The sequence below is a fragment of the Rhea americana genome, unplaced genomic scaffold (assembly GCF_003343005.1).
Source record: "Rhea americana isolate MKP2758 unplaced genomic scaffold, rheAme1 scaffold_8, whole genome shotgun sequence".
Classification (NCBI taxonomy): Eukaryota; Metazoa; Chordata; class Aves; order Rheiformes; family Rheidae; genus Rhea; species Rhea americana.
The window spans coordinates 11,029,903-11,053,582 of NW_028186978.1; the positions used below are offsets into that span (position 1 = coordinate 11,029,903).

At 38.1% G+C, this 23,680-nt stretch overlaps 1 protein-coding gene across 2 annotated transcripts in view; it reads left to right on the forward strand.

Moving 5' to 3' along the window:
• The first annotated feature begins 94 nt into the window (after window positions 1–94).
• Window positions 95–23,680, forward strand: part of CCDC149 (coiled-coil domain containing 149) — a 53,538-nt gene continuing 29,952 nt past the window's right edge. Inside the window, exons 1-4 of one of the 2 annotated variants that reach the window (XM_085322687.1) lie at window positions 95–332; window positions 9,225–9,386; window positions 9,911–9,949; window positions 20,082–20,189. In XM_085322687.1, coding sequence (XP_085178813.1) covers window positions 9,327–9,386; window positions 9,911–9,949; window positions 20,082–20,189 — 207 coding nt within the window. In that variant the 5' untranslated portion in view covers window positions 95–332; window positions 9,225–9,326. The remainder of the gene's footprint in view (window positions 333–9,224; window positions 9,387–9,910; window positions 9,950–20,081; window positions 20,190–23,680) is intronic. The other variant, XM_085322686.1, reaches the window with a different exon arrangement.

The following is a 23,680-nucleotide window of genomic DNA, read 5'->3' on the forward strand; positions in this document are numbered from 1 at the left end:
GAGGCGGCGCCGCGGGCCCGGCGAGGTCCGCAGCCCCCGGCGGCGTGGGCGCCGCGCCCGCTCGTGGGAGCCTCCTCGCGTGACGCGTCCGGGGAAGACGCGCGGCCCGGGTCACGGGGCGCGGACGCGCGGGCGCTGAGTTCCGCGGTGCCCGTTAGGCCGTGGGGGCAGAGTAGAGCAGCGTGGGGCGCGGGGCCGGCTGCAAGCAGGCAGAGTTTCGGGGCACGAGAGCGGTAGATGTCCACGCCTGCTGCGTTCGCCTTACAAAACCCATGGCGTTTAAGAGTAGACGTTTTATTTAGGATAAGTCACCAATCTCAGAACAACTTGAGGTCAGTATAACTTAAAGGAATATCATCAACATAAAATCAGTTTAATAGGCCTCCAAAAAATTAAAAGTAGATTAGGGTACTTACTTTTGCGCTACCATACAGTGTAACTATAAAAATAATGTTTTCATGTTTATAGCTTACAGACAAAACTGAGAGGCATGTGCCTGAAAGGAAACGGAGTCTCCCATCCTGCGTCCTGTGATGCACATTGGTGAATTCCTCTGATTTCAGCAGGGCTTTGCCTCTGCTGTATCGTGTAGGCATGGCCTGGGGCCCTGACCCGTSGAAAAGATGCGGGAGTTCAGAGTCCCGAACCTGTCACGCCTCCCGGGGGTTTCGTGGGAGTGCGTGTGGGCCCAGGGCTGTCTGTGCTTGGGCCGTACTTCCAGAATTGCGGTCTGCCTGCACGCACAAGTGCTGTCGAGCACRCAACGTAATCCAGAGGGAAGCGGAGAAAGTATGCTTCTCCGCATCCTGGTGATGAATGTTGCACCTGACATCTCAGATCCCAAAGGAAGCTTTATTTGGGGTGCAGGGGCGGTGTCACGTGGCAGGGGAGGGTGAGAAAGAGAATTTCAGAGGCAAAGTAAAAGGAAATGTCCCTGTTCTTGACTTTAAAAAGTCATTTTGAGTTACTTTGGAACATTCTGACTTTTTATATGATTTAACCTACAAACTCAGTCCTGAAATCATATTGTCTGGGTGAAGGCTTATTTCTGTTTTAGAGACTTGATTGTAGCAAATTTTAATGACTGCTGAACTATATAGAGTCTTGCAAATATTTAAGCATATGTAAAATTTCTTTTTCTCAGGAACAATTAGAGGCATAGTGATTTACATTCCTTTTTTTCTTCCCTTCCCTCTGTTCCCACAGCAGGCTACAGCCTGTTTTTCTGCTGCTTTTCTGTATAAGGTCTTTAGCACACACTGTCAGGGTATAGGCATCCCTCTTTTGCCTTCCGTTTCTTTGGCTGTTGTGATTAACTTTGTGTGATATACCCATTAAGTTCTACTAATACTAATGGGTCTGTGAGAAAGTAGCTCTAACTTCTGAAGTAACTTACAATACATTTTTCCAGTGTATTGTATTCCTTAATACCCAATTTCGGGGGAAGCTATAGAGCTTATTCAGGCCTCTTAGTTTCAGTATCTGCTGGGTAGTTTAACAGTTTTGTTCCCTACACARTGTTTCCTGAACATTCAGAGGTGCTGTCAAATAGAAGGCCTAACATAAACAGAAAGAGTCCTGGTAGCTCTAAGCATTTCCRCATCCCATATGTTGGATGGTTGAATGTAGAATTGGGTACAAAATCTTTGTATAAAAAGGCCAGAAGCCAGTGGATCCAGCTCAGTGGTCACAGTCGCTTCCACAAACTGGGTCCTCCARATTTGGAAGTGAGGAGGCACTTGATTAAAATGCTTGACAAAGCAACTGTAATATGTTTAAAAATCAGGTATCGAGAAAAATGGCAAGATATAATTTTGATCTTTAAATGTACGTATGCAAACACTTGTACAGATAGSTGGTTATTTTTGTAATACAGCTTTTCAAAAATAATTTTGTTTATTTTGATGTGTTCCACACTTTTTCTGTATTTTCTTTTTTTTTTTTCCTTTTTKTTCCATTTCAGTGCCCTTTGCTCTGTACCCTTTCATGTCTCTATCTTTCTCTACTCTTCTCATGTTCACCATGAGCCTCTTGCTTGTTCTTTTGCCTTCATCTTACAGATTTTTTCCACTTACTCCATTTCAGGCCTAGTGTATAGCTGGTGCTGTGCTAAGACTTGCGCCACGTGTACTCTGAACAGCCTTTAGCTAACTCTGAGGAGGGTGACGTGGTAAGAAATACTGGGAAAAAGCCAACTTCCCAAATGCTGTAGAGGGAGTCATTCTTTCCACTGATAATCTTGCAAATGTATATGGAGGAACAAGCTTCAGGAGYGAGAATTCACATAGATTTTGCCTGTTCCTTAGCTGAGCTCAAGTAAATTATGTGTGTGTGTGTTTGTATGTATGTAYACACATATATTAATCTTTAAGGTTTATAGAGCTTGATGGAATACAATATTTTGTTGTTTATAACTTTCTGAGTATGTAGTGGTTGCAGAAGTTTTGAGGTTTTAGGCACTTGAAATTTGTTGTGGTTTCTTAACCTTCTTTATGGTCTTGCTGGCTTCTTCTCTGTGGAGTGACAAAATCCCAAGATGGGTATTTCAGCTGAGCCCAAGCAACATGTGTGTAACAAGGACAGACAGACCGCTTTAATAACTCCTAATGATTCTAAACATTGCAGGCTAAGCTGAGTGTGTAGAGCTAATTTTTGAGAAAYGCATATCAAGTTTGTGCTCTAATTTTCTGTTGAGCTACCACACAATTTTTAGTTAATCTGGATTTTGTTCTTATCTTCAGATCACTGCACAGCCTCAGTTATGTTCAAGGGCAGGATATTTAAAAGCCTATGTTAAGCTATAGGATGAAGAGCAAGTCAGTAACTTTACATCTTTGACACAAATGAAACTGAGCCATAACAAGAACTTTCTTACTGGCTAGACTGAGATCGTGGCCTGAATCCTCCAGAAACAAGTGATCTTCATAAATCTCAAAATGCTGTCTCTAGAGAAGGGCCCATTCCTTTGAATATGACTTTGAATGTCTCTTATTTAAAACAAGAAAAATCCTTGATGCAAACAAAGTGCTTCTTTCACCTGGAAGAGGGTGAAAAAGGAAAAATATGACAGATACTAGTTGCTTTGCCGAGTACACTGCTAGGAAGCTATCACAGTAAGATTATTATGCTATACTCGCACTAAAAAGAAGAGAATTCCTGAAAGCAATTTTGGTCACTAAAATCTTGTTTGTAGAGTTCTATTTGTTTACTTTTAAATATTTTTAAATATCCAGACTTACTTCTTGGCCTGATTGCCTAGTTTGTGGATACGCTAAGCTGTTGACTTGAACTTGTGAGTCATTTCCTTACTGCCTCAGTTTTCCTGCCTCTATAATGGGGATGAAACATAAATAAAAAAATAACATGAATGAAAAATGCTATCTATGAACTCTGAGGATAGTTGAGGCAATTAACGCAAGTTTCTATTTTGAGAACTGGAGAAGCTTCCAGCTTGATGTATTCTGCTATACAGAAAGGTGGGATTTGAGTTTTTGCATGAATTCCACATAGTCTGGCTTTGAGTCACTTAATTTGTGATTGATGACATAAATAGTGAGTGGGAAAGGAGCATACGGTACCGCGATCTCCGTGGGGTGGGATGACTTCAACAGCATCAGGCAATCGTGTGGTAGGAAAGAAACTGTACGGTGTGTGTGTGACAGCCTCTGTCTTTGCTTCAGAGAGCTGACTTCCTTTCCACTGAAGTCGATGAGTGTTCTTCCATTAACTCCATTGAGAGTTGGCACTAATCCTAATTTAATGCTGCTTGAAGAATGTGTACTTCTGGCATTTTTCTCCACTGGAAGCAAGAAAGGTTTCCTAGGAAACCCACAGACGAGAGTGGTTGTCCTGCGTTCTTACTGCTGGGTTCTCCCTCAGATTTGCCAACTCTCAGAATTAAATCCAATGTCAAAATGCTTCTCTTCCCTTGTCACCTCCCACACATTACAGCATTCACTATATGCTCTTTACAGCTATGCATAGGTGATTGTACTTCCTGAAATTAGTTTGAGGAAATAGTCTCCATTCGATCAGTCATTCTGCAGAGGTTCTTTCTTGATTATTAACTGTATATTGATTATTAACTGGCACAGCAGAGGGAAGTGATACACATGTGCATTTGAGTTCTCTTCCCTAATAACTGGCAACTTAAAACTTGYAGAAAGAGTTTTGGGGATTCATTTATCTTTTATGCAGAATTCATATCTGGAACATTTAGCTATTTCAACTAGAACTGCTGTTCACTAGTTGCATAAGAGTGAGAAACCTAACCTGCTTGTAACTGGCAGAACATACTTTTTCCTTTGGTTGCATGATTTTTTTTTTTTCTTTTATGTAGACTAGAGAGAAAAGAAAGGAAAATCAGTGGGATATTCATGTTTATAACATCTCTTTCATTTTCTGTCACATTGCCTTTTCAAACAGAATATGGAATGTGCTTAACCAAACCTATGTGAGGATACCATATAGACTACTAATTAGAACCACTAATTTTGGTGCTTTTCCAAATGTGGGCAAATGCCAGTGGCTGTAGGCTAGAACAGAGCGGAAGAGATGCTCTGAAGCCCCAAGGTAATGGGGTTAGTGTTGTAATGGCCTTGTCATTGGGAAAAGGGAGTGGAAATGGTGTAAGTGCTGACACTGTGACATAGCTCTCAGGAACGATCAGAGAGTTGCCATAGAGGGCTGCAGGCTGGCCTTTCCGGGAACAAAAAAGGTGTATGTTATTCAGGTGTCCGTGCTCCACACTGGGGCACCCCTAGGGGTGTTGAGGAAAAAATAAGGAGAAAATAATGATGAATCTGATGCGTAGAGTACAAAACGTTAAAGGGCATCACCAAACAATGTTTTTTTGAATAATCAAATGACTTGATGCTGATTCTTAAATGATCAATGAAGACATGGTGGATAATAAYACCAACACCAGAAATGGCATTTTGGGAAGCTGCTTACATTTCTGTTGATCAGTAAATGCCACCAGCCTGCTTCATGCTACAGCAATTAGAAGGGGGCTAGTGAAGAAAGTGTAGGAAAGCAGGAAAAACAGAGTCAGTATTAGGGGCTAACCCAAAGAAACTGCGTTGTCTGAGGTTTTATTATAGATGAGGACATGATGAGATGGGATGGCAGGCAAATGGCTAGTAATTGTGTATTTCTCTGGGTTTGACTACTTGACTTTTCCACATATATTGACCGGTTTAATCTGGAGTCAAGAGGAGCAACATTACTAAAGCATGGTCGACAAACACCCCAGATAGCGACATTGCAATGCATTTAGGCACACTTCATTTAATTTGTTGTTTTCGCAACAGAATTACTTCCAGGAGTGTGGTGAAGAGCAATTTGGTAACGCTTCAGACAGTTAAATAGTAGTTGTAGCTCTTGTCCAAAAGACAGTGATTACAGGTGGCTGTTCCTCTGAGAGCTTGCTGTGTGTTAGGTTTTCAGGCCCATGTACATTGGTTCCTGTCTGCATTTAGGAGATCACTAGATCTGGAGAACTGGGAGCATACAGAATATGATCCACAGTAATTCCAAAGCCAAACTTGGAGGTAATATCTGTACTTGTACTCTCAGGAAATTAAGTGTCTTCCTGTTTGACACTAATTCACACAAAATAGCCAAATATAGGCCGGTAATTTATACAAATTTAAAATAAATTATTTTGTGATATGAATTCAGCATGTTTTTTAGTAAAAAAAAAAAAATCTAAAACCTTGACAGTGCCACAGCTTCATCAGATTGTTAGACCATGTCTATGTTGTTGTTAATGAGATCTGTCCAGATTTGTCACTAAAAATAGCAATGGACAAATAGTAAGTGTTTGATATAGAGGGTCACCTTGGAGCAATTYCACTCTCCTCTAATGTCAGTCTCTTTTTACTCAATTTCACTGAAGTAGTTATCGGGCTGTAAAGCAGTTCAGGCAGTGATATAGGATGTCGTATATATTCCTTTAATTATTATAATCTTCCTTGTAGCAATTATAATTTGCTTTATTGCAGATAACAGTGAATTGGTAGATAAAAGTCACTACACRGCTAGAAAAAGTTGCATGTTGTAGCTTTTAGATTGAAAGTATAGTAGCCGGTTCATACTTTGTTTTTTTAGATCCAAAGATTCTTTTTCAGCATCAATTAAAAAAAATACRTAAGAATATTTCATTGTAACTATAATGCATTACAGAGATCAATTTTTTGTCCCACTGATTAGTCAGTACGCTAAACATAATATTTTTCCTTCAAACATAGAGGAAGAAATCTCTACTGGAATGCCAGAAACATCTACTAAGTGCTTTTTCTGAGAATATATTTGAAAAATTTCCATATTGTTTATGTTGTTCCAGAAAGACTGTTGTGCTCCCGTGTTCCTGTTGACAGCATACCAATTTTGCTGGACTTGTTTGTTCATATATAGGAAATTGTTGGTGGGACTCAATTATTTCCCTGAATAGAATCTTTTCCTGATACTTGTCTGTTAAKTCACTTTACGGCCATACCTTCTTTAACATTCGAAAGCATACACATTGAATAACCTCTTTGAGGTGCATCTTAATATAATTTGTTTTTCTTTCAGACCTAGTAATTGGAATTAGAAGCATATTTTTGCTGATAATCAGATTCTACAGGAATGCTGTGGATTTATTGTCTCTTGTACCATAAACACATGGAAGCAAATTACTTTACATTATTACTGTTTTTATCCTATTTGGGGGAGAAAGTCAATATGTTCAAAAAACCAAAAATATTTTCAAAAAGTCTTGCTAGATGCTCCTTTTTCTAGTAAAATCCAGACGGTACACTGATGAGAGACRCACAGCCGCTTTCTTCCATATGGTACTTTATCAGTATATAATCCGTCAAGTTAAAACATAGTTTACACAAGGAGGCGATCATYATTCCTTTTCATTTAGACTCTGAACACAGTTGTCCCTGCAGTCTGTTAGGGCTCAGCAACCGTGGTCCGCCCAGACAGCACGCAGCGCCCTCACCCTTGCCCTCACCCGCGCCAGCGCCGCCGTGGGAGGCGAAGCCGCGTTTTGTGCTGGCAGTGTGCGCTTCGGGGAGGCCCTGGGGTTTATGTCAGCTCCAGGCTCTGTTTAGCACTGGACCTGCATTTCCCACCCGATAAACGTTGGGGGTTTTTGTAGTCTGTTGTCTCAGATGCCAGTTAGCTCCTTTGCCTTTGGTGGTCCACTCCACCCTATCCGCAGGTGTACGTACCCGAAGGCGAGATGTTTGGTTTTGCTCCCCTCCCACTGTGTACATTATGTATAACCTGTTCTGCAGGCCACGTAGGCCTTGGCTCTATGTGCTGGTTTCAGTCTTCCTGTTGATAAAAAGAATAAGACAAGTTTTTCTGTTCTGGAGTTCTCTGTCTTTTTTTTCTTTTTTTGAGGTAATTTGAGTGTTTGCTTTTGCTCAGTTTTATTTACAGTTACTATATCAGATTGTTAGTATTTAGAAACAGTTTAGTGAAGACRTATTGTAGACTTGGCTAAGGCATGAGATGAAACTAGCAAAAAGAAAGGAGATTGTCAGGACAAATATTTTACTGTAAGTGAAAAAAAAAAGATTTTTTTTAATTTAAAATTGCTTACCGTGTCACTATAATCACTTGCTGACAATATTAAAGTTTAGCTTCCAATGCCTTTCAGTGTTTTATCAGGGGACCTGACATTTGTGTAAAGTATCAGTAAGGACACAAGCACATAGATAGAGTTGCCTTTGTAAAACTGATGCCAAGGGATCATAATCCAGAAAATTTATGGCAGGATTTCAACTTCAGTATTGCCAGAAATAAAATTAATCCAAGGTGGAAGTGTCCTTTCTGAGAGTTCAGATCCGTCTTGGAATTGCTTTTCTCATTCCCTTCCCGCCTTTTTGCAGCAAAGCGTATACAATATTTGGAAAATGTTGGCTGTACTAGTATGCCAGACTCCCTTTTCACTTTCTCATTTACTTGAAATTGAGGTTAACAAAGTCAGTTCCAAGCAAGTAGTATATATGAGTAATGATTTTTGTCCCAAAGAACAGCACTGACTTGAACAGTGTGGAAGTGCTGATGCTCTTGCTTTATACAAGAGCCCATAATGACAAAGTATTCTTGTCAGAGTATATAATGAAACTATAAATTGTTTTCATGAGTGCTGTGATATTTGGTCTCTTGCAGAGCAAATTCACAAAGTATTTAGTGCCACATCTCATGTGAGTAACATCAGAAATAGAAATATATACCTTAGCATGAGTAGTGTCAAGTGATGGGTGAGAAGAATTTGCTGATGGAACATCATGCTAAATGAAAAAAGTTGCTGGAAACTTCTGATAGGTAAAATTCAGCCACTGCAGGAAAGTATGATGTGCGCATTACCCTCTTCCTCTCAATAGGGAAAGGCAATGAAGTAGATCAGACTAGTGCAGGGCAGCGAAGATTTGCAGATTCTGTTTCCTTTTGTGCATTAGCTCTGAGCATGAGCCCTAAGCTAGGCGGGGGTGGCCGGAGCATGGAAGGGGAAGGCTCACTTCTGTCTCCAGTCAGATGCTTACGATATTCCTCCATTATTTGCCATTCCTTTGATTTACTAAGCAAGTAATATTATAGTGCGCCAAGGGACTGGATTGGTTTCTTTTCTCTGTGCCTRTATCGTATCTCACTGTAATGGTCTCAGATGCTAGGTAAGTTTTGGTTGCCACTCATGCTATCCTTTCTTCCATAATGTGGCTCTCATCCACTGTCTAGGAGGGTGGTTGAGTGCAGAGAACATTGCTAGTGGTGGGGAAGAGGGGGAGGGAAAGGAGAATGAAGTGGAAATGCTGTTTGGCTGGTTGCTAAGAGCTATGCATTATGGAGGTAAGTAGCAAAGGGAGTTTGCAAAAGCTTATTCCTTTTAGCACCCTTCCCAGGGTTTCAGGTTAGGTTGTGAGATTTCCCTTAGTACTGTATGTGAGGAAGCAGATAAGAAAACTTAAACTGTTGAATTTTTTAACATGGTAATCAGGAGAGTRTGTGGCCTTACAGATTGCTTTCCAGATTCTAATACAACGGCTATCTTTTCARTTGTTTGTAATAGTGTGTTAAGACGACTGGTGTCAGATCTGGGTGCTGTGCAAAGAATGCTCTTTGAGAAAATAAACTGGGTCTATGCAGTCCAGTTTTGGCTGGGATAGAAGTGGTTTATTACAGTTATGGGTTGTTTGTTTTTTTTTTTTTCCTCCCCTCTGCAGTATCTGGTGTGTAAACGGAAGCTGGAAAGTAAAAAGGAGGCATTGCTAATCCTTTCCAAAGAGCTGGACACTTGTCAACAGGAAAGAGACCAGTACAAGCTTATGGCCAACCAGCTGCGGGAACGACACCAGTCTTTGAAAAAGAAATACCGGGAGCTGATTGTAGGTTGTTCTTTAGGAATATTGTATAGCTTGGGGACAAGAATGGACCTGAATTTTGAAAGAAATCTGTAATGATAGCTGTAAAAATATTTAAAGATTGTTTACAGTTGTCCTGCGGTAGTACAGTCCTGATGATGCTATTACTCATTTATTATGCATTGATGAGGTAGTTGCTGTTGTATAAGACACAAAACAATAGTTCCTGCTCTGAGAAAATTAGTTTCAGTTATAAWTCCATTTAAAAACTGACTGCAGTAATATTATTCCATAGCAACTTAATGTACTGTTATGGAAAACAATGCAACATAAAATTGTAATGGCCTGCTATTCTAGAAATGTAAACARATCTTGAGTCAGAAAAATTTTTGAGTTAAAATTAATATCAAGAAGTATGAATCAAGTAGCAGTATTTTAGAAACAATTTTGAAAATAGTGTAGTAATGTGTTCTAAAATTTGTTAATATAAAGTTAATATAGTTGCTGGTTTCAGAAATAAATTGTTAATAAAATATGTTTGTTTGCAGGATGGGGACCCATCTCTTCCCCCTGAAAAGAGGAAACAGGTAGGATTTTTCAGTTGACATTATTTATTTATTTATAACGAAAGTATACAAATATTTTCACATTTTGCAAAATACGAAAATACCATCTAAGAAGTCTGGGAAAAAAACAAACATTTCTCTTTGTTGAAAGATCAGTCTTTAAATTGTGGCTTCTGGTGCTTTCTGGAAATATCAGAACGATCATTAATCAGAATATTTGGCTCTTGCTTTTATGTTCACCTAGAATTGAMGTTGGTCAGGATGGAGACTTGAGATTATTCTCCTTGTTGTTTATCCTTTTTCTATTGCATCCTAAAATGGGTGCATGACAGGACTTCTTATACTTCAAATGCAGTTTGGGAATGCATTGTCTGCATCCCATAATTGTTAATTTATTGTTGTGAGTACTGTTTTCCATTAGGTATTCTCCTAGGTCATTTGGACTCTATGGGTTATAAACGGTAAGAAAACGGTAATTGCATTTTATGGTTCCCCTGAAAATCTTTTTTCCTGCTTCCTTTTTTTTTGCCAGAGATCCACATAGCGTGTCCCTGTTGCAGAGGATTGGCTGTCACATCCTGATATTATCTTGAGTTCTAGTGAAAAATGACACCCAAAATAAAATGTATGAGAAGGGAAAGGAGGATAATCCAGAAGAACAAATATTGTTACCGTAATTGTTAGTCTTGAAAGTCTTAGGCTTAGGCTGTTTAATATGAAGATATTGCATTCTCTTTGTAGGTAAGAAGTTTTACTTACCATCCTTCTCTGGGAGTTGGCATAATTGCTATTTTAATAAAATTTTAGGGCTTACTTTTTTTGGAGGGTGTTTTTGTTTGGTTGATTTTTTTAACAAAGCTTTCAGAGACAATATAATTACTCCTTCAGACCCRTAAACAAATAGCTGCCAGGAAGTCAACGTCTCAGTGTAGAATCATTTTTGATCATTATTTAGCATCATTTATTTGAAATGCTATTATTTCAACAGAGTTCTAATAAAAATTTGTGACTAGATACAGATTTGTGTATTGTGATTACTAGAACTGTAGCTGACAAATATACAATTAATAATAAAAAAGCAGTATATTGAGTATTACTGAGAGTAGTAGGAAGGGAGATTTGCCATCTCATGGATATTGTTCTCCTTCCACCTCCAGGTCTCGAAACAAATAATTCTGACCCTAGTTTCTAAAATAGCATCAGAATTTAATATAATTGCAGCTTCTAAATTTAGACTAAGTTTTGGCAGMTGTTATCATGGTAAGTGCCTGGGAAGCCATTTAATAATCTAGATAGGAGGGTTTTTGTAAGGAAGTTACATATTTGTGCTAGGTAACAGTGAAAAAAGAAAAATATGTTCTCAGGGTCATTTATAGGTCTTTCCCAAGGATAATATATACTTTAGGTTGTATATTAATAGTCTGTTAGTGCACTTCTTGGGTTTTCATTTTGAGAAGTGTGTCTATAGAGTAGGTGGTGTATACTCTTGAGTAGTAAGGGCAGCCTTTCTAAAGARCAGTTTAGAATTGCTTTGAGAAAMGCATCAAAGGAAAATAAAATAAAGCTATGAAAAGTTTTGTATTTTTATTGTAAATATGTTTCTTACAGTGCATTTGCTTATCTAAGAAAGAGGGAAGTTCTCTTGGGCTCTTTTGGACTTCTGTCCTCTCTTTGCCCAAAGACCTAGCTGCCTGTTGGGAGAAGTTTGTGATCCCACAGTCATTTTATGAAAGCAGAGACCCTGATGTTATAATAAACTTTGTGTGATACAAACATGCATGCTGTTTTCATGGTTGTAAATGAGATGAAAACATGATATACTGAACAATTTGCTACCCATTACATTTCTTTACCAGAACTGAAAAATCATGATTGAAATTGCCATCTACTACTCTGAATGTAATGGGTGGGTTGGAACTGCTACTTTGTCCTTCATCTCTTCATTTTTCACCTTCCTTATCAGTTACACTTTGTGACTTCTTAAAATGTCTTGTCTTCCACACCATGCCTCCTTTCTGTTTCACAAAACAGAATTTTCATGTTTGGTATCAGAAATGTCATGTAACTGGCAAATTCTGTTCAGCAAGGAGTAACTYGGAATGTGTTTTTGTAAGATCAGTTGTACTTAAAGGTATCTTAACGTGCAGTGCTCTGCAGTGTTCTCCCTGCCCACATAATCTCCACATAATCCAAAGATTGCTGCATGCATGTAGTCTGCAGCCAACCAATAAAAAGGAGAAATGAAAAACTGTGCTACTGTAATCTCTTCCCTTGCAGTGGAYGTTTTACCGTTTGTGTCATTATCACAGAATATTACCTGTAAGTGCTTTTCTGGCCCCCCTTTATACCAGATATTCACAACTAGTGGCTACAATTGAAGGTAGTTTTACAATGTTGGTTGGTACCAGATGTGGAGTAATTTTTGAGTAAGTAATGGAGGGATGCAATTTTTAGAGAGCATAAGGATAATGCCAAGTCAATTTTGATGCCAAAATTCACATTTTGAGAAGGTAAACAACAGACACTCTCCATTTTGAAAGACATACTAAAATGTAGCTTTGYGTACGGAACTTCTGTTGTGCATCCTGTATAAATCAAAATTCTCCCATTCTGCAGTGGTAGACATAYGCATTTGCTGTGATACAGAAAAGTTTTGTAACATCAGCAAACAAACATTGGAAATCTGCTGGACAGCGTTGCCGTGATGGGAAGCTTTAAGAAAAAGGGGRTATGAGGGAGATTCTAACTTGAGTTATACTGGCTATTATTTTCTTCTACATTGTTCATGTTTTCAGCATAACTAGTTTAGGAGGAATTTTGCCATTGAAATAACAGATCAGTGAATCYTTTGACCTTCTGTATGAAATGGAACTTCTTCTAATACAAATGAGATCCTTTGAATAAATGAAGGTGAAGTAAAAYGCATGGTTAGGAAAATGACTGCGCTGGGCCACAGTCCTAAATACGCTTTGCTTAATTTGATTTCTGTGAGACCACTCAGTTGGAGATAATGGATTTGCAGTGGGGCTGTGTCTCAAGAATAAAGTCACAGTGCATATGCTCACTGGATGAGGGCCTATATTTGTATTTTAAATTTGTCAAGAGTCAAAATTAATAGGGCTAAACATAATGATAAGCAGTCCTGCTGTAGAGCACTACTTGAAGGCTACTCTGTTCACTGAACAGAGAGTTTAATCAGATGAACTGTGATCATCTTTTTGTGCATCTTTCCTGACAGTGGTGATCCTTAACTCTGTTTTAGGTATCCATAGGTGTCCCAAGGTGATGGACTGAGGCCTGGATTTGGAYTGCTTCAGCTCTGTTTGACATTGCAGCAGCAAGCTACCCACTGACCGAGACTTTRGTCAGACAGCTTGACTTCTGTTAATGTACAAGTTAGCCATAGGCATGGCATTTTGGGGCAAACAACGTCAGGAAGACTGGTGTTTCCAAACAAAAGTATATTGTGACAAATTGAAGGGAATCCATTCTGATCCCTTTGAGTTCTGCTTCCAACTCTTAGATTAATGCACTTAGTTGTCACCATTCATTTTCAAAACAGACTGTGTTCAGGGATTACCTCTTGTCTGTTGCTGGCATCATCAGAAAAACTGACTAGTGTGACTATTTCTTGCTAATTAATGAATTCAAGAACTCTGGCTAATCTTACGCTAAGGCACAAAAAYTCCTGCATTCAGAATCCTATGAGATAACATCTTCAGATAAAGTGTGCTACGGGGTAAGCAATCACTGTGCATTTATCTCGCAAGGGTGCTGTGAAGATTAATGTGATTTCTTCCTTTGTTCAGGTTTGAAGATGAAAAATGCTAAGCGTGTGCCAAATTGAGACCTACACGCTTTGCTTTAGTTTGTAGGTGGGTGTTTGACTCCCATAATGTGAGGTAGCAAATGGAAAACAGTGAGATTGTTATCCTTGTAACGCATGAGAGAACCATATTCCTGGGTATTTCAAAATGTGCCCGCTCTTGAGGTTTGAGCATAGTCAGTGGACARACTTTGGTTTCTGCATGGTGAAAATGCAGTGGAATTTGACAGTCAATTGAAATGAGCAGGTGACAGTCTACAAAGGCTAGAACTTCTTAGCAATGCTACATATCATGCTTTTCTGAAATTACGCCATTTTGTCTGCTTATCTTGTGGATTCTACAGCAAACATGAGTTTGGGAGAGAATAAATGCTGATTCTAATAAATGTAATAATCCTTTTAAATTTTGAGGTGCTGTTCAGACCTGACCTATACAATGTCCTCTCCTTCCCTGATTTCTGTCTTAACCTGATGGAATAGAGAGCGCCTTGTCTACACCTGTGTGCCTGAATATGTGCCCRTGAATTAGTCACGACATTCAAAATGCTTAAAGGATTTTGGTTCTTTTTTTTCTGCATTATAGCAAAGTTTAAGTTGTCTTTAAAATCTGAGAGCAGCTGAAATGTTTCTTATAAACATTTCTTATAACACAAKTGAATGAAATTATCTTCTAGTATAGTATAGTAGTCTGTGTAAGGAAAAATTAATAATTTCGGTTTACCATGTTCACATACTGCCAGTGAAAACTTGATGCAGCACCCTATATGAATTATGTAGGGGCTGAATTACTTTATTGAACCCTCACATTGAAGAACATTCCTGCCGAATTAACTTTCCATGATATCTGATAGTTCACCCTCTGTTGTTCCTAGGAATACATGTTAATGTTAATGTTGTGGAGTCTSCTTCTCAGGAGGTAGTCAAAACACCCCTGGACATGATCCTGTCTAATATGCTTGAGGTGACCCTGCTTGAGCAGGGGGATTGGACTAGGTGATCTCCGAAGGTCCCTTCCAGCCTCAACCATTCTGTGATTCTGTAATGAGCTGTTTTACTTTTTTTATTCGGTAGCCTTCACCAAACACTGTAGGTCTGGTAGGTGAACTGGTTATTTGGTTCTGTGTAACAATTTTCTAAGCTAACATATAGAAGATTGGTTGAAAAGGAGGGGAAAAAGAAATATTAGTTTTATACRTGTTTTTAATAGAGCCAAAAAGCCATTATAAAATAATCAATGAAAAGTAAATAGAAATAATTATAAAATAATTTTAATGATAAAATAATTAATCAACTCTATAAAAATTCTGATTTCTGGGCATCATCTTGAAAGTTATTGAAGGGATATGAAGGCAAGCATGTCTTTCTTGTTTTGTGAAGCCCTAAAAGTTATGACTGGTATGCGTCTGTACTGGGGTTTATGCCTGATTTTGAGAGCTGCAGCTATCCAGAGGAAGAGAAGGGTTGTTTTGTTTTGTTTGATTTTTAATGCCRAGTTGCTGCCTAGCAAGACTTTGATTTTTGTTCTTGTTCCTCTGTGGAGAAATGTGACCCACATTAAGTGTACTTTGTTTAGTATGCTCAAGACCTGTAATTTTGGAAGTACTGTGTACGTGTTTTTTTAACTTAAAAAGAAAGATACAAGAATTTTTACTTTTATAATAAGGAAACTGGAGTGCTAAGAGAGGTCATCAGTTCCTGTACTTTGGAGTGAATGATGGTCATTGGTAAGCAAAGCAGGTTTTTCCTATATTAATTCAACCATTGCAATCATATCAAAGCAYTGGAGGAGAAACTGCAATTAAATTTGCTATCAGTCCCACCCATCAAGTATGTTTAACATTTCATCAAACTCTTTTTTTCTGTCTGTCCTATAATTCAGTGTTCTTCTTTCTTTGAATCTGTGGGTGAAAGAAACAGACTGTAAACTACAATGTGGAAATGCTTGTTTATGTTTACAAAATAATTTCTAACTTTAAAGATATGTTGGAAGTTTCCCTTCCCCCCAACAAAAATTACCTTTTCAAGCAGTATCTAAAGATAAAAAGACTTTGTTGCTGTTGTTGGGTTTTTTTTTAAGTGTCAGGTAAGATTTATGTGTTAGAGAATTGAGAGGTATATTAAAGACTGTTACTATCCATCATTTTTACAGTAGTGTGAAGGAAATTAACACGATGTGTGTGTGTGGCTAGATTTGCAAAAYTGTTAAAGGAGCCAAATTCAAGTGCAGTGCGTAATTCCAGGGATGACTGTTTGGAAGTACAGCTTCTTTCTTCTTGGGTCATCTGTTGAAATTCAGTGCATCAGTAGTGAACAAGGATCTGTTGCTGCTTGACAGTTATTCACTGAYGTAGATTAATAAATAAATATTGATAGGTATTTTCATCACTGGTTTCAGATATTTATCTGTAGCTAAAAGTAAAGCTTTTTTCCACCTTCTATCCCCCAAAAAGTTATTGAGATTTTTAATAAAGTCTAAGTGGAAAAGAGTTAGGTCTGTGTTCCCATTCCATCRAATCTTTCACTCTTTGGTTTGCTCTGATTTGCATCTTTTTTCCTACCTAATGAAGGTAGAAAACTTCTCACAACGCAGTCTCACTTCCTTCTTTTTCACCTTTCTTCACAACTTCTAGTGGGATCTTAGCCAATGGCTGYATTTGCTTTTGGTCAGAGGAAAAAGAATGTGGGGAAGTTATGTCCTGTATTATAATGGAGGGTCTCAAATCTTTTATGTATGCTTCCTGGGACTAACATCTAAAACAAATTGCCTGTCATGCTGAAGAGGCTGAGGAATAAAGGGGGATGAAGTTACTGGAGAGGGGCAGAACTCCACAAAGATTTTGGAAAGTTGGGAAGTTAGTTAGATATTAGAAAGAAGCACTACCTATTATTTAGTGTTAAAATAGTTGAGTTGAGAGAGAGGAGGAGAAATTAGCGGTTTCTACTGATTTGCACTGTTGTAGAAGCAAGTGAAGATGGAACTGTTAAAAAGGTGTAGAGCACTGTGCCTTTCCCCTTTCCCTCCCCTCGCCCACAGCTCAGAAATCTCTCTTCTGCAGTACTTTGGAGTTAAAGTTCTGAATAGCAGAAGAGAGAGAGAGGGTAGTAAAGTCGCTAGCATTCATAGGAGTCATTTTTAAGGCTTCACCTAGAGTCAAAAGAAACTGTCAAACAAAGTGAATATAGAAAAACTGGATTTGACTAACTTTCAAAGTTGTTCTGTGTTACACAAGTAAAAGAAATGAGCTTTATTGTATGCTAAAGTAACTCATCTTGCATTTCCAAATTCCAAGTGAATTCTGCGTTTGTTCTATAAATATTAAAAAATAGTAGTCACGTGGAAAAACGAATCACCCTTCTCCTTGCATAGATTTCTCCCCCTTTCTTCAAAAATATATGCTTACAGGTTCATGCAGCCTGTCCTCCATTGTTAGTTTTATCATCTTTTGGCCATATGGTGATATATATGCCAAGAAATGATGCCAAGCCCAGGTGTCAGTTAAACTTTCTCCTTGGCTCTCTTTAAACTCTTTAGAGCACCTGAAAATCAAAAATTTCTTCTTCTATCCACACTTAACTGAGAGCTTTAGTGGGGTCTTGCCAAAACTTCTAAAACAGGGAACAGTCTAAATTTTATGTTGTATGGAAGCTCTATGCCAGGGAAATGAATAATTGCTGGAGAATACTTCTGTGACATAGCTCAGTTGTTCTAGCTTAACAGAAGTGTGGTAGAAGCTTTGCATTAAGGAACAAGTCTATACTTAGCTCACTGTAATGCTCTTAGCATGCTTAAAGGAGGCTATTTTATTTTGATGTCTGAAATTCTTCATTTAAAGCTTCTTCCAAAATCTCCATCTCGAATATAAAGGTTTTTGTCACATTAAGTCATTTATATGACTGACAAATAAAACTCAGCAGAGAATTGCAATCCCAGAGAAATGGTTTTACAGGAAATAAATCTGAGAAGGAAGATTTAGTACAGGTAGGGTAATGCCTCTCCTGCAGTCAGTGGGAGCTGGACTTTGACTTGAGACCAGCTGAATACTGATGTTGTAGCTGTAAACACTGATTAGTGAGATTGAGTTCTTCCCAGGTGTTGAAATTTCATATGCTMTTGCAGTGTTAGGACTTGTTCAAATTCATCATAAAAAGGGACTTTACAAACAGAAGTGTTTCAGAGAGGATTGTGCAAATACAGTTCCTTTTCACTAGCTCAGGCTGGTGGTTGGATGGCCTTTATTGAAAGTCAGTCAGCTGTCTTCAAAAAAATTGCATTTGCAAATTTGCCGTAGATGCTTCAGTTTAAATACAATTTCCTGCAAACAGGGGTTCTTTGCTYTTTCTTTTAAACAGCTGATAAGAAGTACCACTCAGAACCATTGATTGAATGTGTTCTAGAGCTGCTTGGTTCATTCAATATATGGATGACTATTATTTATTTGTTTAACTARTAGAAAAAAATTATCCTACCAAAGCATACTTGMAAAACCTTTTGCATTGCTGAATGGYTGCTTTTTTGAAAATYAGAGGCAGATTAATTAGAGGCAGATTAATTTTGGTCCTACAACTGGATGTTTAAGTCGCTCTGATATTACTCTCTTTCCTCAAATTATTTATTAGCAGTCTTTGAATTTACCAGTAATTAAAAAAAATACTTAATTTCTTCCAAAACTGTGGGAAACTTATAAAATTTTTTTCTGAAAGCTTTGATATCAGTGCCGTAGAAGTACAAAAATTGTAGCAGTGAATCAGACTTGTTTTTCATCTAGAAGAATGTATCAGCTTATTTAGTTATTTTCCCTGTGCAGCTATCACTCTTTTAGGCCAATTGCTATTACAAAGTTGGCTAGTAGCAGTCTGGAGCAGCTTTCTTTGTGTAGTAATGTACAAAAGTTCCGAGTGATTACAGTGTAATAGTCTAATCCTTCAAGTGTTATATTCATGTTGATAGTTTTCTTGGAATGGAAAACATGAAGTATGGAAATAGCATTTGGTAAACAAGCAGAGAGATCACAGGAATGGGTATTAGATATCATATTGGCTTGATAGTATATGATTTTCAAAAGAAAACTCGCAAAAATGTCCTATGAGACTGTCAAGTGATAGTGAGAATGAATGGGTGAAGGAGCAGGAAAGAAAGGTATTGAAATAGAAAAATGGGGAAGTTGAAAGAGGAGTACAGCAAGTAGGGACACTAAAACTGAACCTGAAATATCAGGAGGGAAATASGAACTGTCAGCTTATGCGTTGGCCTCAAACCCACAGACTATGTGTGAGGGTAGCTTAGAAATACTGATTCATGKGGCTTTACCAAGTCATGCTTGGAAGAGCTGAAAAGTCTTTCCCCATTTCTTTTTATACCCTTCAGATTTATGGCAATGAATGACATACCTAGCTGACCATAGGGAACATCTTGACAGGTTGCAAACTGGSCACTATGATTATTATGCTCTTAGAGGAGATTTCGTTGGTAGGCTTTTCCTGCACTGAGTCAGTTGTCTGTGTATTTGTAAGATGTATTTAGGGGGAAAAATATAATATGCTTTTCCATAGTATTTGGTCATTTTTCAGGTATCATGAACAAGGAAAGAAGAGATTACATTATTCTTTGGTTAGTGATCAAGTTGCTGAWTTTTTATTAAAATTAGAGACCAGACTGCTCACGCTGTTGACTTAATAGGGTAATGTAAATGATAACTTTTGACCTGGATGATTTTAAGGGCTTTTTTGTTTGTTTTTTTTTTCTCCTAAGTGAATTCATCTTTAGGTTTCAATGGAACAGATGGTCCTTCTATAGTACTGACTTTTTCTAGAAATCTGTGCTAGCAACACAAGTCAAGTCATACTTGAAATTCTGTGCCACTAGACATCCATGGTACAGCAACATATAGGGGCAGGAATTTGGGCTGGCACCCTCCTTACTAGATAGGAATCTACTCTGAACACTGTCATAATTATTCCTCAGCTAAGCCTTTTGTCTAATCCTAGGTGAGTTTAGAACTTTGTCTAAATATTGTCAAAATATTTTGTGTTTTGTTCACCCCCCCCCCAATATATCAGAACTAATGTGAATATTCTCACCTTGTTTTGTTTGAGTTTTGTGTGCTGTTCTGGGGCTTTGCATGCATACRTGCTGTGCGTATTTCCCACTAATTTAGATACAGAAATCCTGATGGCCTTTGTTATATTTCTGATGAAGTATGTAGTCTGGACCAAAACCAATAAAACTGGAGATTGTTGGCAATTAATAAGTAAATCCAAGTTTTCTGTTCAATCACCACATGCACTCCATAAACACAGACTTTTGTCTGATGTCTGCTACTTTTCTAGGCAAATCTTGCTCAGCTACTGAGTGATGCTCAAGATCGAAACAAACATCTTGGCGAAGAGATTAGAGAACTTCAGCAGAGATTGGGAGAAGTACAAGGGGACAATAAGGTATTATAAACTCTTTTTTTCTTAGTAAATGTCATGGAATATGTAAACTGAGCTGGAGTTTTGCATTTACTTCTCAGGAAAACAAGGARATGAAAACAATTAATTACAGAACTTCTAGAATATTTGCATTAAAATAAATGCTCAAAACAGTAGAACAAAAGAAGCCTGTACATGTTACTAGTAAGTGTAGCTTATTATGTATTTGTGTATGTTGCTTTTCCCTGTTGTCCTTAGCTATTTATTTTGCACCCAGCTTTGCTTTAATGGTCTCAGGCTTTCTTTTTTTAAAAATATATATATATATATATATATATATGTATATATATATATATATTTAATCAGTGGTATTTCCTCTTGTAAGTGAGTATGGAAGTGTTTCATCTTGATCATGTGACATTTTTCACTGTAACGAAATTGCAGAATTTTAGTAGATGGTAAAATCAGGGGAGGCATAATATTTCCTCTCAAAAATATGAGGCAGGTAGTCACAAATATATATATTTAGCTTTATGTTAAGCCCTCRTTCTGTTACCTTTACATAACCAATCTATTTTATTGCTAAATTTAGCAGGTTATATGGAACATTGCTCAAAATCTGCCATTTGGTATTAATCTAACTCCTGTTGTCTYTGTTAATTGAAATATTTAAACTCAAGCCAAATCTGTGTAACGTTCACAGCTGGAGATGTGTGCAGAAGTACATTCAGAGATCAAACTAAGGAGAGGCAGGCTTTGAGACCAGTTGGGGTGGATAGCAAAGAAGTGAAAGACAAAACAAACAATGAACAACAACTTTCTTTCCCTCAGCTGAAGTTTTAAAAGTTATAGGTTTTAAAAATGTGAATAAAAGTATCTTGGCTTTTAGGTAGTTAGGTGGCAGTATCTTGGTATTTAGGTAGGGGGGTTGTTTATTCTGGTGTTTTTTTGAGGATATTTCTTTTTTTGCATACATATGTTGTGATAATACACTTATTCACTGTTTGTCACAAGTGTTTTTTGGGGAGGGGAGAATTGGGGAAACAGTCAGATAAGACCTGAACTTTTAGTATCCGTGATATTCAGCATAACTTGCTCAAGTCTTTAAAGAGCAACTCCTTCGGTGTTTCTTTTTATTTGCGTGTTATTGTCTGAGATACACTGCAGTTTTGAGGACAGTTCTACAGTACCAAAAGAAACCATGAGAGAGTAAGTACCTTGGGCAGATAGTACTTTTTCAGCCACTCGGTGCTGTGCTATGCCATACAGCCTTTCCCAGGCCAGTTTCGGACAGCCTACAGGGGTTTGTTAGTCCGAACAAACGCAAAGGTAGTACAGTTATACAGCCTTATACAAATTATAGTGAGTTACTTCATGGATATTACATCATACTGACACATAGCCTTGGAGGGCTTAGTGTACCTTTAATTTGAAGTCTGATTGTAACTGTAGAGATTACAACTGTGTAATCCATTGTGCGCAGATCCAAATGCTACATCCCTGCAAGCCTCTTGAGACAAGAGGCCACGGAGTCCCAGTACTGCAAGTGTTATATTCTGTCTGTCTGTGTACCTGCAGGCAGGTGAGTTGCAGATTTAAATGTGGATGTCTCTAAGCCACTGAGAAGGGGCTTATAAATAAGCTTTTTACTCTCACCTGGGACTTTGTTTCACGGTTCAAGATCTCCATCACGTGTTTTGTATTGTAGATTTGAAGGCTGGGACACTATTTTTGTATTGCAGTCCCATTTCAGGAGATATCAGTGAATTTGAATATCAAGGTTATGCACCTATTATAATTCCATGTGATAATATGATCTTAGTAACATCTTTATGTTCTGAGCTGGTTTTGCCTGGGTTTGTCTTGGCGGATTAACTTGATATTAGCTGACCATGTTTGTAAAATCTATATTCTGAGTATGAATTGAAATGAATGACCCTCCTAAGGAATGGAAGAATACAGGAAGAGTCATTCCACCCACCGTACACCCCTCCAAAAGGTGTAAAATAGTGCATCGTTAAAAAAAAAAAAAGTGGGGGAAGGAATTGCATCAGACAGGGATTGATTTAGACTAGGATTTTCATTTTTGGAACACATTCTTCACTTCTCTAGTACATGAGAAATAGAGCTTGTTTTAGAGTCAGGTTGCTGTTTTTTGAAGTGCCTGAAAAAGCATTGCCATCTCTCTGAGGGATTTAACGCTTTCCTCTTGTGTCAGATTTTGATCCCTTCTAGCTTTGTTGATAAAATTCTGGGCTTGTTCCTGAAGCCATTCTGTTCTGCTCATCAGTTCTCCTGTACTGGCAGCTGGGTTACTTTAGGCACCGAAGTCCAGATAATGCATGGTATATACAAAAACAAAGAACTATAATAATTTGCTTGTTTTTACATTTTTTCCCTGCATTTTTCTCTCTGTTTTTTTCTGAAGTGAGGGAGGGCATCCTGCCCAGCTGGTCTACGTCAACCTTACTTCTGGCAAGAGATGAACAAACAGCTGCTTTTGCAGCAAGTGAAGCTGCTTATGGATGAACAATTCTGCCTGTGTCTGAGCAGGGGTGACTCATGCAGGCTTTGTCACTGAATGACAAGGGCTTTGTAGGACTAAAAAAGAAAAACTCTTTTTAAATATCATACATTAGCTCTATTGATAAATGTTTTGATGGTTTGACTTGTTTTTACTTGCTTTAATGTTTGCTGCTATGAGGATCCAATCACTTGTATTAGCAAGAAGACATTAAAGTGATGACCAGTTACTTGCTGTTGAAATCATGTTAGATATGTAATTAGTTAGGYAATAGCAAACTACTTGTGTAGGGTTTAACTGGACTATTTTYCCCCTTTAATTCAGCTAGGATCCTCATGGCACAAATAATAAAACATCTTCAGGCAGTCTCCAGAAGGATTTGTTGCTGCAGCTTCAGAAGTGCCGCAACAGTTGCACTGCAGCATTCCAGCAACAGTGTCTTAAGACTGTTTATTTTTATGATTGATCAGAATTTCTTACCAACTCTGGTACATGAAAACTATTCAGTGTTTATGAGATATTTATTTGGAAATCCTTTTCCTTCCTAACATTAAGCCAGTAAAGGTTGGAGAACAATCATTGAAACTGAGAAGGGTAGTTACGAAATCTCATCCTTTCTCTTAAAGGGGAGAAAATAGAAAGCATGAGAGAAGCTAGAGGCTTCTAGAAGAGTAGATGACTCAGTTGCCTCCACTTCAATTCCTGCCCACACAGATGATTTTGTGAGCTGTCGAGGGCAGTGCTAAGTGAGAGGAAGATGCTTGATGCGGATGCGTGGAAAACAATAGCTGTGGTGTTACTGACAGTTCGTTATGATAAGGCAGACARTCATTTATGCAGCAACAGTGCAAAAAGTTAAACGTGGCGCATGTGTTTTGGCAGAACTGGGACTTTATGTAACAAAGTGACATAGTTTTGGTCTATGTTTTAAGATTTTGTAAGCAATATGGTGGAGGTAGTTGTTGTCAGTGACTGTGGCTAAACATGATAG